At 36.1% G+C, this 18,481-nt stretch overlaps 1 protein-coding gene across 1 annotated transcript in view; it reads right to left on the reverse strand.

The window, feature by feature from the left end:
• Window positions 1–18,481, reverse strand: part of FAM117B (family with sequence similarity 117 member B) — a gene marked incomplete at its 3' end in the record, with an annotated part of 85,995 nt that overhangs the window by 13,109 nt on the left and 54,405 nt on the right. Inside the window, exons 3-4 of the mRNA XM_082658554.1 lie at window positions 13,583–13,675; window positions 12,345–12,458 (exon numbers count right to left, since the gene is read on the reverse strand). Of these exons, the coding sequence (XP_082514680.1) occupies window positions 12,345–12,458; window positions 13,583–13,675 (207 nt within the window). The remainder of the gene's footprint in view (window positions 1–12,344; window positions 12,459–13,582; window positions 13,676–18,481) is intronic.

Below are 18,481 nucleotides of genomic sequence, written 5' to 3' on the forward strand. Positions count from 1 at the left end.
GAGAGAATTATTTTGCAAATTTACAAACAGAAAATCATGGGAGTAAAACTTGATTAAAACTATTCATATAGGTCTTCAAAGGTTTAGCTCTCATATTTCTTTTGATTCCCTCTTTCTTCAAATAAAAACATAAATACTGCCTATATGGGAAAAGAATCTGAAAAAAAAGAGTGGATATATGTATACGTATAACTGATTCACTTGCTGTACACCTGAAACTAACACAATAGTATAAATCAACTATACTCCAATAAAAATAAAAAAAAACCAAAACACAAATACTATGTTCAGGGGAAAAAAAGCAACTAATTTCTCAGCATTTTCTGTTCTACCTATTGGAACAAAGTCTCATCTATCCCAAATATTTCACAAAAGTGGAGTTAAAGAACACTCTTCCTTTATCTCTGAAAGTTTATCTGACCAAAAGCCAATATATACAAATGCAACACACACACATTTATATTTCACACACACAAAAAGACAATTCTTCCAAAATGTCTAGAGTAAAAAGCTACACTCGGGTAGAGGAATCTCAGGTGATATATTTTTCGTTTAGATTATTTTTCTACAACCAACCTGAGAGGAGAAACTATGTCTTACTCATCTCCTTATTGCCACTGCCTAACAGAATCTAGAACAGACGTGATGCTTATTCGACAAGGCTGGTGTTATGAATTGAATATCTGTATCCCCCTAAAATTCATATATTGAAGCCCTAACCCCCAATGTGGCTATATTTGGAGATGGGGGCTGTAAGGAAGTAATTAAGGTTAAATGAGGTCATAAGAATGGGGCCCTGATCCAGCAGAATTGGTGTCCTTGTAAGAAAAGACACGGGAGAGCTCACTCACTTGTGCTCTTCTTCCTCTCCCCCTCCACACACACGCACCAAAGAAAGGCCATCTGAGCACATGAGAGGGCAGCCATCTGCAGCCCAAGGGGACATCTCACACCAGACACTAACCCTGCTGGCACCTTGATCTTGGACTTCCAGTCTCCAGAGCCATGAGTAAGTTAATTTCTGTTGTTTAAGCCACTCGAGCTTATGGTATTTCACTATGGTAGCCCATGCTGACTGATACACTCACCCTTAGTTTTATTCTTCATTTTCAGTTTTCAACACTCTAAAGAGACTACTTAAACATAATCCTGAGATACAGTAGTTTGAGAGAACTTGAATATGGCCATAAAAACTTTACTCTGAAACACTATTTTTAAATGGCATTGTTTTCTTTATTGCAAAAGTAATAAATATTCACTGAAGAAAAATAAATGGGATTGTTACTAATTTGATAAATATCCTTCTATCTAGCCCTTTTCTTCTGTGCATAGACACTTTTAACCAGAAATAGATTGTAACTTGTGCTTTGTAACTTATTTTTTTACTTCCTATTTCCCTAATTTTACTTCCCAATTCCCTAATTCCTATTTCTTTCTATGCTTTAAAACTCTTATTTACCAAATCATTTTCATAGCTGCATAGTATTTCATTGTATAAGTGTATGAAGAAGTCAGTGTCCTGTTATTGGCCAAATAGTTTCCAATTTTTCACTATTCAAAAAAAATACTGGCAATTCCCTGGTAGTCCAGTGGTTAGGACCCTGCACTTTCACTGCCGACGGCTTGGGTTCAATCCCTGGTCAGGGAATTAAGATTTCGCAAGCCACGCGGCCCAGCCAAAAATAAAAAAAGGAAACAAAAAAAAAATGCTGCCATAAACATCCTCTTAGGTGAGTATTTGCACACATATGTAAATACTTCCTTAGGATACAATCCTGGAAGGACTAATGGCTCAAAATGCAAGAAAGATTTTCAGGATTTTGATTCATATTGCCAAACTGAACAGCAAAATATTTTTACTCCTTACAATATCTGCACCTCCATGTTCATTACCGCATTTATAATATTTACAATAACTATGACATGGAAACAACCTATGTGTCTGTTGATGAATGAATGGATAAAGAAAATGTGGAACACACATAAACGATGAAATATTATTCAGCCATGAAAGAAATCCTGCCATTTGCGACAACATGGATGGACCTTGAGAGCATTATGCTAAGTGAAACAAGTCAGACAGACAAATACTGTATACTGTATGTTCTCACTTATATGAGGAATCTAAAAAAAACCACAAACTCAAAAAATAAATTAAAAAAATTTTTAAATAAAAATAAAAGTAAACCAAACTCATAGAAACAGAAGTAGATTGGTGGTTGCCAGGGGCAGATGGGTGGAGGAAATGGGTAAAGACAGTTAAGAATACAAACTTCCAATTACAAGATGAATATGTTCTGGGGATCTAAGGTACAGCATGGTAACTATAGTTAACAACACAGTATTATATACTTGGAAGTTGCTAAGAGAGTAGATCTTAAAAGTTCTCACCAGAAAAGAAAAAACAGGTAACTACATGAGGTGATGGGTGTCTTAACTAATCTTACTGTGGTAATAATTTCACAATATATACATATACCAAGTCATCACACTGTATATCTTAAATACACAATGTTATTGTGTCAATTATATTTCTATAAAGCTGGGGAAAAAGGAAAAGAATGATACACAATTTCTTCAAAATTGCTTTTTAAAAAAACTTTTGCCCTATGAACAACACTGTCAAAAGAATGAAATACTAATTCAGACTGGGAAAAAATATTTGTAACTCACATAGTCAACAAAGGACTTGTATTCAGAATATATAAAGATATCTCAAAACTCAGTAATAAGAAAACGAACAGCCTGATTTAAAAATGGGCAAAATATTTGAACGTACACTTTACCAAACATGATATACAGATGGCAAATAACCATATGAAAAGATGTTCACTAGGGTAATGCAAATTAATATCAAGATGTAATGTCACTACACACCTATTTGAATAGCTAAAATAAAAAATACTGACAATACCAAGTGCTGATGAGAAAGCAGAGCAAAGGAGATACTCAAACACTGCTGTTGGGAATGCACAATGGTACAATCATTCTGGAAAAGTTTTACAGTTTCTATTAAGTTCAAGATACAATTACTATATGAACAAGCAATCCCATTCCTGAGCATTTTCCCTAGAAAAATGAAAATTAATGTTTATGCAAAATTCTGCAAGGAAACGATTATAGCAATTTTCTTCATAATCTCCAAAAACTCCTCAGCAATAAAAGAGAATAAACTATTGATATACACAACTTGGATAAATCACAAAGGCACTACTGCTGAGTCAAAGAAGACAGTCTCGGGCTTCCCTGGTGGCACAGTGGTTGGGAGTCCGCCTGCCGACGCAGGGGACGCGGGTTCGTGCCCCGGTCTGGGAAGATCCCACATGCCGCGGAGCGGCTGGGCCCGTGAACCGTGGCCGCTGAGCCTGCGTGTCCGGAGCCTGTGCTCCGCAACGGGAGAGGCCACAGCAGTGAGAGGCCCGCGTACCGAAAAAAAAGAAAAAGAAAACAGTCTCAAAAGATTACATACTGTACGAGTCCATTCACAGGACATTCTCAAAAAGATTTAACACTAGAGTGATGGAGAACAAATCAGTGATTACAAAGGTTAAGGAGGGGTGTGTGTGTATAAAGGGATAGCATGAGGAAATTTGGGGTGAGTGGTGGTGATGGAATTATTCTCACACAATATCCTGTGTCACAGTATCCTGACTGTGGTGGATGGTTACATGAATCTATACATGTATTAAAATTCATGTAGCTGTATGACAACCCCCCCAAAAAAGTCAATTTTACTATATGATAATTGACAAACAAAAAGAAAAGTTACTAGCTAACAGAATCATTCTGAATCATGTTCTTTCTGTCTAATATTGTCTCCTTAGGTCTTTGCCTAGAGAGAGCTATATGCTGAAATGGATGAAAGGTGGGAAGAATATCTTTTAAAAAGCAGTCCACAAATGACTTAGGGACCCCTCAAAAGTTAGGTATGTCCCTTTTAGGTGAGGTCAACTGAGTATTGACCAGCCCTGTCAGCTGCCTTTCACACACCCTATTCTTCAATCCTTCCATCTTAGTGCTACAAAGCCAGTAACTTCCCTTGCTTCCCGAAAGCCTCATCAGCAATCCAGCACTGGTTCACCCTGTGACAGAACTGTGATAAGGACAGGACAGGAAGAGGAAGGCAAACAGCAAAGGCCACTACTCCGTTCCATTCTTGTAATAACTTGTATTCTCCACCCTCTGCCTTACTCTCATTCCAAGGTCTTCACTTTCCTACTTTTAACTTCAGTGAAATAATGCCTAAGAGAGTCACTGAAACTGGTTATTTCTCATCGGTCTTTTATATCACTAAGACCTATCACTAACACCTTGAAGGAAAAAAAAAACTTTTAAAAACCTATTCTCACCCTCGTTTCCTTAGCAACAAAAGTAAAATCCCAAAGTATAATCTAACAAAAGGCTTAAAAAAAAAAAACCCTCTCCGATTAGATATGTACTTTCTGCAGGGATAAGAGTGGGAGAGTAAAGCTAAGAATATGTTTTGGTTCATGATGGGTCAAGGAAGGAAAGAAACCTTTCTTAAGGTAGTGGCAATAGAAAATAGTGAGGTGACAGGAAACTGATTTGGACTAAAGCACCTAGGGGTTAAAAGAAACCCACAGCTCACTAATCTGCAGTGGAGGGCACATTAGAACATTTCTGTCAGGCAGTCATCCTTCCTGTGCCTGGACTCTTCCTGTGTCAGGAAACAATGAGGAGACAGGGAACTGGTACAGACTAAGAAAGATCTCAGGAGTTATTAGTATATATACTAGAAATAGAACTTTTACTTTATTTTTTATACTGAGCGAAAGGTACTAAATTCTAAACTTAATTTCCTCTCCTAAATGTCACAAAACAACATAAATAATGGCTTGCTCTGGATGCCATTTTCAGGCTGCACTTGGTTTACAACTGTTAAAGTTATAGAAATGAGGAAGGAGAAGACTAGAAGGGGAAGAGGACCTGTCAAGGTTTCCGCAAAATGTTGACCATCCTGGATTTTAGAATCATAAAGATCTGTTAGTAAGCTTGCTGAGAACAGAAAGCTTAAGTTTCCTGGGTGTCATGTTGAGAAATGCACATAAGAGGAACCCACCAGTATAGTAACTAACTGTACATCTTGTTACTGCCTTTCCAGGCAGCTACAGAAGTCATAACCTACTCAATTGGTAAGAAGTTTTTCTCAAATGTAATCTAAATAGCAGCAAGTATTTATCAACAGTTTAATCTATTTAAGGCAAGAGAAAGGAAGGAAGGAAAAGAAAGAAAGAAAGAAAATGGCCACTTCCCTAAGGTCAACACACCATTTTAGATAAATGAAGCAAAGGTTCAACTGTAATTCATTTAACTAGCAAATAGCTATATGATTAGAAGAAAAAAAATCTACCCAAGCTGCCAGGGAAAGATTTTCTTCATTAAGCATACTGTTATTGTTCCAGAAATAAAAGATAATAATAGGCCTTTGATTTTACTCCTTACATAAACTATATTCTAAAATATCTAAAAATAACAAAAATGACTATACTTTAACTTTTATGCTTCATTTCAAGGGCTCTTAAGGAATTTTATGTGTGTGTATATAATTTATTTTTCCCATATCCACACAGCTTTCTGTAATAAAATCTACATTTCTAAATATAAATCAGTGTATGCAAATATAAATGGGCTATCATATTAACTGAGAGGTCATCCTTAGGTAGCTCTGAAAGGTTAAAAATCTTTCAATGTACTAAAGCAAAATCTACCTCTCCTAAGATCTATCCTTTGGAAACAACAAGGATCTCCTATTTTCTCAATTTTTGATTCTTTCTCCTCAAATCAGAATGTTTTCCATTCAATTAAGATTTCAATTAGGTGAATCACTGTTTTAATGTTTTTTTCTATTTACATTCTCCATATATCTATATACATTACAGCTTAAAGATCAAATTCTGCAACAAAGCTGAGAAGTAACCAACAAAGAAAGAACCCCAAGAGAAGGGTTGGCTAATCCTGAATCTTCATTCAAGGTCAATCTACATTATAACTTAAGTTTCTGTTTCAAAGTGTGGGGATAAGACTGTGGTATGACACAGAGAGTCAGGAAAGATGGGAAGAACACCTACTGAAGCAGTAGCTGAGCAGGAAAAAGAAATATACAGTTAAATTTTCAAAGGAAGAAAAATGTGCCTTGATAGGCAAGTAGGATGGAAAAAGGTCTGTTCAGCAATTCAACAGAGATCTATGAGAGAAACATGAGCCAGAAACCCTAATATAACAACAGGGAGGTCAAAACTGATGTTTAGAATGGTTTTAAAAAAATTAGAAAGCACTGGAAAAAAAGCTTTCCAATCTTAAGGGCTTTTGTAGAGGGCCTCCATGTGGCCTTGATTCCTCCTGTCCTGTCAGCATTACTTTATTTCTGTCCTCCAGCAATCACTGTCCTTTCATCTGATATCCCCCTCTTAGCTCTTCTAAGCTACAAACTATACACTATAATAAAGGTCACAGCTGAAGCACCTACTCTTGATTACTAAGTAGCAAAATCTTAAAACTTTCAAGAACAGCAATCATGTCCTGGACTGGCATACAAAGATTATACTGCAGAGCAGCAATTTTCTCTTGAAAGTGCAACGCCCCTCTCACTTCTCAGATGAAAATAGGTTTTTATCCCTTTCTACCTCACTATCCCTTTGCTCTCAAACCCTCCTAAGCTACTACAAAACTACAGCGTCCCAGCCCAGATAAAGAAATAAAAAAATCCTATGGGAGGGCTTTCTTGCTTGAGGCTATAACAACCAGAAACACCTGCATGATTTTTAAATTCTCACTCTTAAATTAGTTTAAGCAACTGTGAAGATGCTGCATCTCCCACTCCTCTGTTACTAATATCTGACTCTAATCATCAATCAAACAATCCTGAAATGTATTAGTTACATCTTCTAATGAGAATATTTCTTGAAATACTCCTTAAAAATATGATACCGTAAGTATCCGAGGGCTCTGTCAATTCTGGAAACCACTGACATGTGAAAAGATTCTCTCTCCTAAAAAACTTGGCAGCATTTATTCTTCATAACAAATAGTTCCCCACCCCCCAAATTTCCAGGGAAAGAACCACTCAAAAAGGTATGTGAGAATTCTTTTCTAACTGCAAAAATCCATTGTAAGCCCAAGAAAAAGATCTTTTGTTAACCAGTGGTTATAGACTATGAGCTATCAGCAGAGCAATACTGTCCTTGATCATTAAGGGATACTAAAGGAATTTCCCAATAATCTTCTCCAAACAAAAAAACCCCTCCAAACCAAAAATCTGTAATAACTTGGAAAGGCTCTGAAGAGAAAAGTTAAAGAGCCCCCCCAAATATTCAAACTTCTTAACCAAATAATGGAAAATGTACCCCTAGGAAAGTATAAATATATAAAAAGTTTTAAGCACACAGGAACTGGACCCAACTAAATAGCCAAAATTAGGGAAATGCTCTACAGAATCTGAAACATTAAAAATGTTCCTGAAGCATCTGTAATAACAAACATTTTTCCACATTAAGTAAAATTTTTTAAATATATAAAGTCTAACATATGGTAGGATCTCAACAAGGAATGAGAAAGGAAAAAGAAGAAAAAATGTAAGGAATAGCTGTCTTTAAAGAGTGAGACTCTGGATGATATTTTTCCTATTTGATTTAAAAAAAATAACACCTTGATTGAGACAATCTTCTTATTTGACTTTTTTAGTTTCTAAAATTTTTGTAATAAGCATGTAAATATTTTTATGATAATAAAAGCTTTAGAAAATAACTTCCAATATGAAATTGGCAGAGAAGCCTAGTGAAAAATCCAACTGGAAGCGACCTAAGATCTACTGAGCAGTTATTATGGGTCAAGAATTGCATTAACTGTTTTATAACATTCTATCGCATTTAAACCTCAGTATAACACAATAACAAGTAATACTATAACGCAGAGAGAACCCGAGGAACTTCATACAGCCAACAAGAAGCAGGACTCAGATTTAAACTAAACAGTCTGATCTCAGGGCACCTGTGCTCATCCTCTAGCTACATGATCTCCCAGGTTACTTTTGGGTTCTGTGTTAGCATCTAATCTATTATTTCCAGACAATTATATTTGTACTTTATCTACTTATTTTTTATGTTGGTTGGTAGATTTTTTTTGCAGCAGCTTATTGAAAAATAATTCACAATACCATACAACTTACTCGTTTAAAGTGTACAACTTTTGCTTCTGAATGGTTATTGAACAGAGTTGTACAACCATTACCACAATTGATCTTAGAATCACACCAAAAATAAGTCCCTCACCCATTACCAGTCACTCTCTATTTCCCCCCAACTTTCCCAGCTCTAGGCAACCACCAATCTACAACCTGTCTCTATGGGTTTGCTTATTCTGGACATTTCATGTAAGTGAAATCATATAATATGTGTTCTTTTGTGCCTGGCTTCTTTCACTTAGCATAATGCTTTCAAAGTTCACCCATATGGTAGCATGTACCAGTACTCTATTTCTTTTTATGACTGAATAATATTCCATTGTATGGATATACTGCATTTTATTTATTTATTTTTTTTATTTTTTTTTTGCGGCACGCGGGCCTCTCACTGTTGTGGCCTCTCCCGTTGCGGAGCACAGGCTCCAGACGCGCAGGCTCAGCGGCCATGGCTTACGGGCCCAGCCGCTCCGCCGCATGTGGGATCTTCCCGGACTGGGGCACGAACCCGTGTCCCCTGCAACGGCAGGCGGACTCTCAACCACTGCGCCACCAGGGAAGCCCTACTGCATTTTATTTATCCATTCATTGGTTGATGGACATTTGGGTTGTTTCCAAATTTTGGCTACTGTGAGCCACACTGCTATGAACATTTGTGTCCAAGTTTTTATGTAAACGTATGTTTTCAATTCTCTTGGGTACATACCTTGGAGAGCAAGTGCTGGGCTATAAAGGAACTCTATGTTTATTTAGCCTTTTGAGGAACTGCCAGGATGTTTTCCAAAATGGCTGCACCGTTTTACATTCCTATCAGCAATAAGGGTTCCAATTTCTCCAAATCCTTACTAACACTTGTTATCTGTCTTTTTAGTTTTAGCTATCCTAGTGGGTATGAAATAGTATCTCACTGGAATGTGTATGCATTTCCTTATTGACAAATAATGCTAAGTATCTTTTTCACATACTTACTGGCTATCTGTATATCTTCCTTGGAGAACTCTCTGTTTAGATCCTTTGCCCATTTTCAAATTGGGTTGTTTGTCTTTTCATTATTGAGTTGCAAGAGTTCTTTATATATTTTAGATACAAGTGCTTTATCAGATATATGATTTATATATATTTTTGCCTATTTTGTGGAATGTCTTTTCACTTTTTTGATGGTGTCCTTTGAAACACAAAAGTTTTCAATTTTGATAAAGTGCAATTTATGTACTTTTTCTATTATTGCTCGTGCTTTTGGTGTCATATCTAACAAACCATTGCCTAATCCTATGTCACATTTATGCCTATGTTTTCATCTAAGAGCTTTTAGTTTTAGCTCTTATATTTAGGCCTTTGACCATTTTGAGTTACTTTTGTACATGATGTGAGGAAGGTAGATATATTTTTTAAATCATGTTTTAAAGGCTAGAATTGGCCTTATCTTTTACTCCTATGTCTCCATCATTCCCATCTCATCAACCATCAGCTAACAAAGTTTAAAAACTCAGACTCTGAAGTCAAAATGCCTAGATTAGAATCCCAGTTCTGTCTCATATGACCTTGAACAAGATACTTGATCTCTCTGGGGCTTAATTCCTTGCCTGTAAATTGGGGATAATAACAATCTCCACCTCAAAGATGAGGATTAAATGCTAATAATATACACAAAAGTAGAGTAGACTGCTTCCCATATTGTAAGCACTTAATAGACTTCAATTATTAATTATTAGTTTCTAAATATCACTCAGGTTTGTCCACTCTCTCCAGCTCCACAATTTCTCCCTTACTTTAGTTCACCATCATTTCTTACGTGGATTATAAATCTATTCTCAAATGGTCTCCTGCCTCTAATCTTGTCCTCTTGCAAATTCATTCTCTACTCTGAACCCATAATGATCATGACAAAATGTGTATCTGATCACCTATCAACCCCCTGAATTGTAGAAAATAGTTCTCTGGTGCCTCAAGGACAAAGTCCAAATTTCTTAACAACTGAGACATGAAGACTTTCAGATCTGGCTACTATTTACCTCTCTAGCCTAATCTCTTACTACCACCCCTACCTGAAGCCATGATTTCTTATACGTCCAGAAAATTGGCTAAATTCTACTTATCCTTCAGGGACCACTTAGACACCATTTTCTCTAGAAGTCTTTCTAGATGGCTCATGGCCAGTCCAAGGATATATCCCTTCTATAGCACTCTGAACACTCCCTGATCAACACACTCAATACACTGTGTAAAAATTAACTGTTTACTTACATCTATTTGAGATTTGGTGGGGAGAAAGCCCCAATATTTCATTTATCACTGCATCCCCTTATAAGTACTACAGTACGAGTTATATGGCAACATTTAATAAATGTTACGTGGATGGAGGAATAGCCTCAAAGCATACGTATCTCAAATTGGTACTTTCTCCACGAGAGACAGAACCCACTAAACAAAGCCACACCCATGACTTACTGAATGATATTTTCATGTTCACAGTCTCAAAGTTTCAATTAAATATGAATACTACTACCATAGCTATCATGATGCACACGTGCCTGATCTCTGATTGGCTATTAACACTAAAGCAAGTCAAGTAGTCAAAATGTTTGTTGTGTCAAGTGTACAAAAGTCAAGCTACATGAATTTATTTTTCAAGTTACTATATTTTCTAGTCCTCACCTTCTCCACAGAGACATTTTAGAATTAGACAAAAATGAAGTTCATGCAAACTTCAATAATCTTTATGAAGCAAATTCAACTTGCAAGGGAAAAAATGAAGAAAATTTTGGATAATTTTATTGCTTTAATTGCTAATTTTAATGCAACTTTAAAAAAAATCACTTCAGAAAGTTATAAACTGCTAAAACCCATCACTTAATTCAATAAAACTCAATCTTAACCTCTATTCTACTTGGAGTAAAAATATGGATTGGAAATAAGAATTGGACTTATCTCTTAGAAACACATCTAAATTATTTATGGATGAATTAAAGAGAAAGTGGAAGGTTGGCAAATTCACCTGTAAAACCATGTGGGTCTGTAGCCTTTGAGAGTGAGCGGAATAATTAGTATTCCAATTTTGACAATTATTAATCTATTCAAACTTTTCATTTCTTGTTTTGTCAATTTTGCATTTTCTATTTCTCCAAATATAAATGCAGTTTGTTTAGGTTTTTAAATGCATTAATGTATATTCGTATGTTATAACTAAAAATGCCTTATATATGGAAAAAAGCTATTGGAAACTACAATCAAACTATAAATTTGTGGAATCAAATTTGACCCATGGGGCTTCCCTGGTGGCACAGTGGTTGACAGTCCGCCTGCCGATGCAGGGGACACAGGTTCGTGCCCCAGTCTGGGAAGATCCCACGTGCCGCGGAGCGGCTGGGCCCGTGAGCCATGGCTGCTGAGCCTGTGCGTCCGGAGCCTGTGCTCCGCAACGGGAGAGGCCACAACAGTGAGAGGCCTGTGTACCGAAAAAAAAAAAAAAATTGACCCATGCATCAATATTTTAAGACACAATTAATTTGAAAAAAATATGTACCTCTACCCATACCTTCTCTTGAAAACAATCCACATACACTTGACAATCATCAGAAGCTATCAACCTGTAAGTGGAGCTGGCAAACTATTTCTTGCTCTCTCCTTGCTAAGGGACCTCATCTAATTTCAATTCAGTTTAAGAGAAATGCTCTGTGAGTGAGCCATCAGGAGCAGTTCATAGAGTTCAATTAAAGAATCAAAGCAGTTAAAGATTTTCCCTACTAAAAGTCTTTATGCTCCAGGTATCATCATTATCCTCTCTCTTCACATGAGGAAACTGAGATTTAGAACAGGTTACTTATCCAGGGTCTGGTTCCACAGCCAATGATTATGTCTATTATTCTGCCTCCAATATACTAAACTGATAAAGACGAAAATATAGTAAACTAAAATACGTAACTAGCTATAATTATTAGAAGTCATATCACAGATCACTAAAGGAAAATATCATTTTGTCAACTTAATATTCTGGTTTTTTTTTAAATGAAGGCTGTGATTCAGTATTTAATCACTGTTTCAAATATAGTTTTAGACATTTTTATCCTGAACAGTTACCTATGAAATAACGTATCACCAGGAAAACAACAAATCCCTTGTCTGGATTTTATGGTATCTGTGCTCCTACCTGACACTGGTTAATAGCTGCATGGTTGCCATGGAATGGAGACTGTCTTTCTTTATCTCGATGATGCCGACTGCTGTGTTTACTTCTCTGCAACTGCTGGCGTAATTTTGCAATCTGAAAAAGGGAAAAATAACAAGTATGTCAGAGTGTTTTCCACATTACATAAAACATACCCATGCTTAATAAGAACCAGTAAAATTCAGCCTTAATAAATCTCTTGAGTTTTTAAACCATCCCACAAAAATCTGATTTATTGTAAAAAATTTATATATATATATCTATATACACATATAGATATACACACACACATCTGTATATGCATAAATGTATATCTTTCTTTCAAAGAAAAAATTATGTTCCAACACTATTTTGAGCCTTTAAGCTTCCCAAGTACTAAACAAATGAAATTTTTAGCATTTAGAATAAATTATATTATACATTATAGCTTTCACAAAGAATTCAAAAATAAGGATAAGTATTCTCTCATTTTACTTACGAGTCACATTTTATTTATAATTAGATTTCTTTAACAAACACCTAACCTTCAACAGCTCCAAAAAGTAAACAGTATTATTTAAAAACCAACTCAAGCTCCCCAGGCTCTGGGAGGTTCCTGGAGATGTGCTGTCCACTGAGCATAATCAAATTATGAATAAACATAATAAACATCAGCTCTGTTAAAAAAAATCAACTCAAGCCATGAAATGCATTCAGATACAATCTGTAAATAACAAATACAATTTCTATCAATATCCTATATTATTCTTTGACTGAATTTTTCTGTTTTATTGCTACATTATGTATAAAATGCAAATGTCCTAATTATAGGCACAAAAAATGTTAATCATAGCACAGGGCCATAATCAACTTGGTTATACTGGGTTACTGAAATTCAGAAATACTACCACTGTATATAGAAATAGTAAGTGTGAATTTGTTGTATCACTGCAATCTTATACATTTGACATTTATATTAACAGCTATGGACTCTCATTAAAAATAAAGAAAAACATATAATCAAGCAACTTATGCATACATTTCCCCATTCAAATCTTTATTCAACATAATAACTGTTTTTCTGTTATTTCTCAAGTAAACAAAACCACCAACAAAAAACCAAAAAAAAAAAATTAAAAAACAATGGAAACTGACAAATCTTTGCTGCTCACAACTTCAAGGAACTAGTCAACGAAGGGATCAAATTTCCACACCCACTTCCTTGGAACCATTTCTCTGACCTCCTTAAGTTGATCTGTGCTGCCCCACGACGCTGAACGCTTGTGGGACCCTTTCTTCTTTTCAGAGTACTCTTCAGCCCATGCACTCTCTGTCTATAATGGGAAAAAGAAGGAAGAGGTTTTAATAAAATAATTAATCATTTAACAATAATGAATGCCACATTTGCAACAACACAGACGGACCTTGAGGGTATTGTGCTAAATGAAGTCAGACAGAGAAAGACAAATACCATATGATCTCACATGTGGAATCTAAACAAACAAACAAACAAACAAACTCATAGAAAAAGAAATCAGATTTGTGGTTACCAGAGCTGGGGGTCAGCAGAGGGGGAATAGGATGAAGGTGGTCAAAAGGTACAAACTTCCACTGAAAGATAAATAAGTACTGGGGATGTAATGTACAACCCAATGGCTATAGTTAACACTTGCTGTATCGTACATCTGAAAGTAGCTAAGAGAGTAGATCCTAAAAGTTCTCATCACAAGAAAAAAAAGTTTTTTGGTAACTCTATGAGGTGATGGATGTTAACTAAGCTTATTGTGGTGATCATTTTGCAATATATGTATGTCAAGTCATTATGCTGCATACCTTAAACTTATATAGTGCTATATATCAGTTATATCTCAATAAACCTGAGAACATTTTCCCTTTCTAAAAAAAAAGGTATACCATATTTTTCTATTACAAAATACATTCCTATTACAGAAAAATTAGGTATTAGAAAATATTTTAAATAACACAAATTACCCATAATTTTTAGTATCAGTTACTTAATTGCAATATTTTAGCCTATTTCTTTCAATTCTCTAATAAAAATTATTATTATTATTTTTTTTTTATGTTTTTTTTTTGTTTGTTTTTTTTTTTTTGCTGTACGCAGGCCTCTCACTGCTGTGGCCTCTCCCGTTGTGGCGCACAGGCTCCGGACGCGCAGGCTCAGCGGCCATGGCTCACGGGCCCAGCCGCTCCGCGGCATGTGGGATCTTCCCGGACCGGGGCACAAACCCGTGTCCCCTGCATCGGCAGGCAGACTCTCAACCACTGCGCCACCAGGGAAGCCCAAAAAATTAGTTATTATTATATAATTATAAGCATAGCATTTTTTGAACAAATGCATACTAATAAGAGCTAACATTCCTGTGATCTTACTATGTGCTAGGCACTGTGCTTTATGAAAGTACAGTGAAAGGTCTTCACTGTATTATCTGATTTAACACATACAAAAAGTTCTACAAGTTCTGCAGATAAGGAAGTTGTGACAATGAGAGGTTAGATAAGTTGCCTAAGGTCTCACAGCTGGGAAGTGGCAAAGCCAAAGATATAAACCTAAGACTCCAGAGTTTCTAATCTTAACCTCTAAATTTCGTCTTTTCTTGCTTTAAATATCTGCAGAGTACAGCCTCAAAAATGTTAAATTCTTAGTGGTTACACAAAATCCAGCACTTAAAAACACTGTATCAGAAAAAAAAAAATTATTCTTGGCATATGAAAATATGCTCAACCTCACCCCATAATAAGAGAAATGCAAGTTAAAACTTCACTGAGACTGGGCAATTTGATCACATACACCCTCCTCCATTGTTGGTGGAATGTAAAATTAGTACAGCCTTTATGGAAGGTGATTTCGTAACTGCTGTCAAAGTTACAAATGCACATACTGTTTGACACAACCACCCATATTTTGGTAATTTATACTGCAGATGTACAAATTTACACCTTTATGTACAAAATGACACATATTATTCCCTGTAGCACTGTTTTTATACAAGATTAGAAAAATGTAAATAGAGGATTGGCCAAATAAATTATGGCTTATCTTTACAACAGAATAATACACAGCTATAAAAATGGATAAGGAAATCTACACTGTACTAATACAAAATAATCTCCATGAGATACTGTTAAATGAAAAACTAAAGGCTCGGACTTCCCTGGGGGCACAGTGGTTAAGAATCCGCCTGCCAATGCAGGGGACACAGGTTTGAGCCCTGGTCTGGAAAGATCCCACATGCTGTGGCGCAACTAAGCCCGTGTGCCACAACTACTGAGCCTGTGCTCTAGAGACCACGAGCCACAACTACTGAGTCCGCGTGCCACAACTACTGAAGCCCACACACCTAGAGCCCGTGCTCTGCAACAGGAGACGCCACCGCAATGAGAAGCCTGTGCACCCCAACCAAGAGTAGCCCCTGCTAGCCGCAACTAGAGAACGCCTGCGCACAGCAACGAAGACCCAACACAGCCAAAAATACGTGTAAATGTAAATAAATAAAATTTTTAAATACTATTAAAGAAAAAGAAAGAAAAACTCAAGGCTCGGTACAGTATGTATAGCAACTACCTTTATATATAGGAGTGCTAGAAAGAATATACACACGTGTAAAGTACATCTGGAAGAATACACATGGTAACAAAAGAATCTGTTATCAGTGGCTGCCTCATGGGAAGAAGATACCTCTCAAATTTTGTACTTTTATGAATGAATGTAAAGCCTATTCAAAATAATACCTCTTTATATATAAGATGGAAAAAAACTTTTAAGGGGAAATTTTTCTATATGGATAGAATGGTGTCCTTAAGTGAAAACAAAGTTGCAGAAGAATGTATACAATATGCTATCTTGTGTTTAAGGAAAAAAAAAATCACCTTTCTGGGGGGCAACCTCCAGGGAAATAAGTGATTTAGGCAAGGATCATCAATGGACACTAAAACCATTAAGTGAAAGGTACTAGGGAACAGGATATTCACATAATGCAAAAAAGTATTCTACAGTTACTTGCTAATTCAAAAAGAATAAAGTATCTCCTTTACAAATATGTAGTATAATTCATAAAATAACATAAAATAACAATGTTTTTAAGACCAAAAGAAAGTATGAGATGAACTGTGCTAAATTAAAAGGAAGTGGGCTTCCTGGTTGCACGGTGGTTAAAAATCTGCCTGCCAATGCAGGGGACATGGGTTCCAGCCCTGGTCTGGGAAGATCCCTCATGCTGCGGAGCAACTAAGCCCGTGCTCCACACTACTGAGCCTGCACTCTAGAGCCTGTGAGCCACAACTACTGAGCCCGTGTGCCAAAACTACTGAAGCCCACATGCCTAGAGCCTGTGCTCCGCAACAAGAGAAGCCACCACAATGAGAAGCCCGCTCACCACAACAAAGAGTAGCCCCCACTCACTGCAACTAGAGAAAGCCCGTGCACAGCAATGAAGACCCAATGCAGCTAAAAATAAATATAATTAATTAATTAATTAATTAAAAGGAACGAAGAGAAAGCAAGTACAATGCATGAATCTCAGATTGGATCCTGGTGAAAGGAAGGAAGGAAGGAAGAGATCTTGGGTAAACTTTAACATGAACTGGATTTGGGTGTTACATGATATTATGTAATTATTAATTTTCCTAGGTAAGCTAATGCTACTGTGATTATATAGGAAATACCCTTATTCTTAGAAGATATATGCTGAAAGATTTAGGGATAAAGTGTCATGACATCTGCAACACACTTTCAGAAAGCAGAGAAACACACACATAAAAATACAAAGATTGGTAAATCAAATATGGCTATGTTTAAAACTGTTGAATCTAATGACAGCTGTCATACCCTTCCAATTTTTTGGTATGTTGAACATTTAATTAGTAAAAAGTTAAAACGCGGGAAAAACCCCAGAATCTTAAGTCATATCAACTGACGTTTTATAAAATCCACTTAGGACAATTCCATACAGAAATAATTCTATCAAAAAGTATTAGACCTTTAATCCATTTTGAGTTTATTTTTGTGTATGGAGTTAGAGAACATTACAATTTCATTATTTTACATGTAGCTGTCCAGTTTTCCCAGCACCACTTATTGAAGAGACTGTCTTCCCTCCGTTGTATATTCTTGCCTCCTTTGTCATAGATTAGTTGACCATAGCTGCGTGGGTTTATCTCTGGACTTTCTATCCTGTTCCATTGATCTATCTTTCTGTTTTTGTGCCAGTATCATACTGTCTTGATGACTGTAGCTTTGTAATACAGTCTGCAGTCAGGGAGCCTGATTCTTCCAGCTCCATTTTTCTTTCTCAATATTGCTTTGGCTATTTGGCATCTTTTGTGCTTCTATACAAATTGCAAAATTTTTTGTTCTAATTCTGTGAAAAAAATGCTATTGGTAATTTGATACAGAATGCATTAAATCTGTAGATTACTTTGGGTAGTACAGTCATTTTGACAATATTGATTCTTCCAATCCAAGAACATGGTACGTCTCTCAACCTGCTTGTGTCATCTTTGATTTCTTTCATCAGTATCTTATAGTTTTCTGAGTACAGGTCTTTTGCCTCCTTAGGTAGGTTTATTCCTAGGTATTTTATTCTTTTTGATGTGATGGTAAGTGGGATTGTTTCCTTAATTTCTCTTTCTGATCTTTCATTGTTAGTATATAGGAATGCAAGAGATTTCTGTGTATTAATTTTGTATCCTGCAACTTTATCAATTCATAGATGTAAGACCAGATACTATAAAACTCTTAGAGGAAAACAAAGGCAGAACACTCTCTGACATAAATTGCAGCAAGATCTTTTTTGATCCACCTCCTAATGTGAAAATAAAAACAAAAACGGGACCTAATGAAACTTCAAAGCTTTTGCACAGCAAAGGAAACCATAAACAAAACAAAAAGACAACGCACAGAATGGGAGAAAATATTTGCAAATGAAGTGACTGACAAGGGATTAATCTCCAAAACATACAAACAGCAGCTCAATATCCGAAAAAAAAAAGGAAACCCCATCTAAAAATGGGCAGAAGACCTAAATAGACATTTCTCCAAAGAAGATATACAGATGGCCAAGAGGCACATGAAAAGATGCTCAATGTCACTAATTGTCAGAGAAATGCAAACCAAAACT

This window comes from Grampus griseus (genome assembly GCF_964374135.1).
Source record: "Grampus griseus genome assembly, chromosome: 7".
NCBI classification, from domain to species: domain Eukaryota; kingdom Metazoa; phylum Chordata; class Mammalia; order Artiodactyla; family Delphinidae; genus Grampus; species Grampus griseus.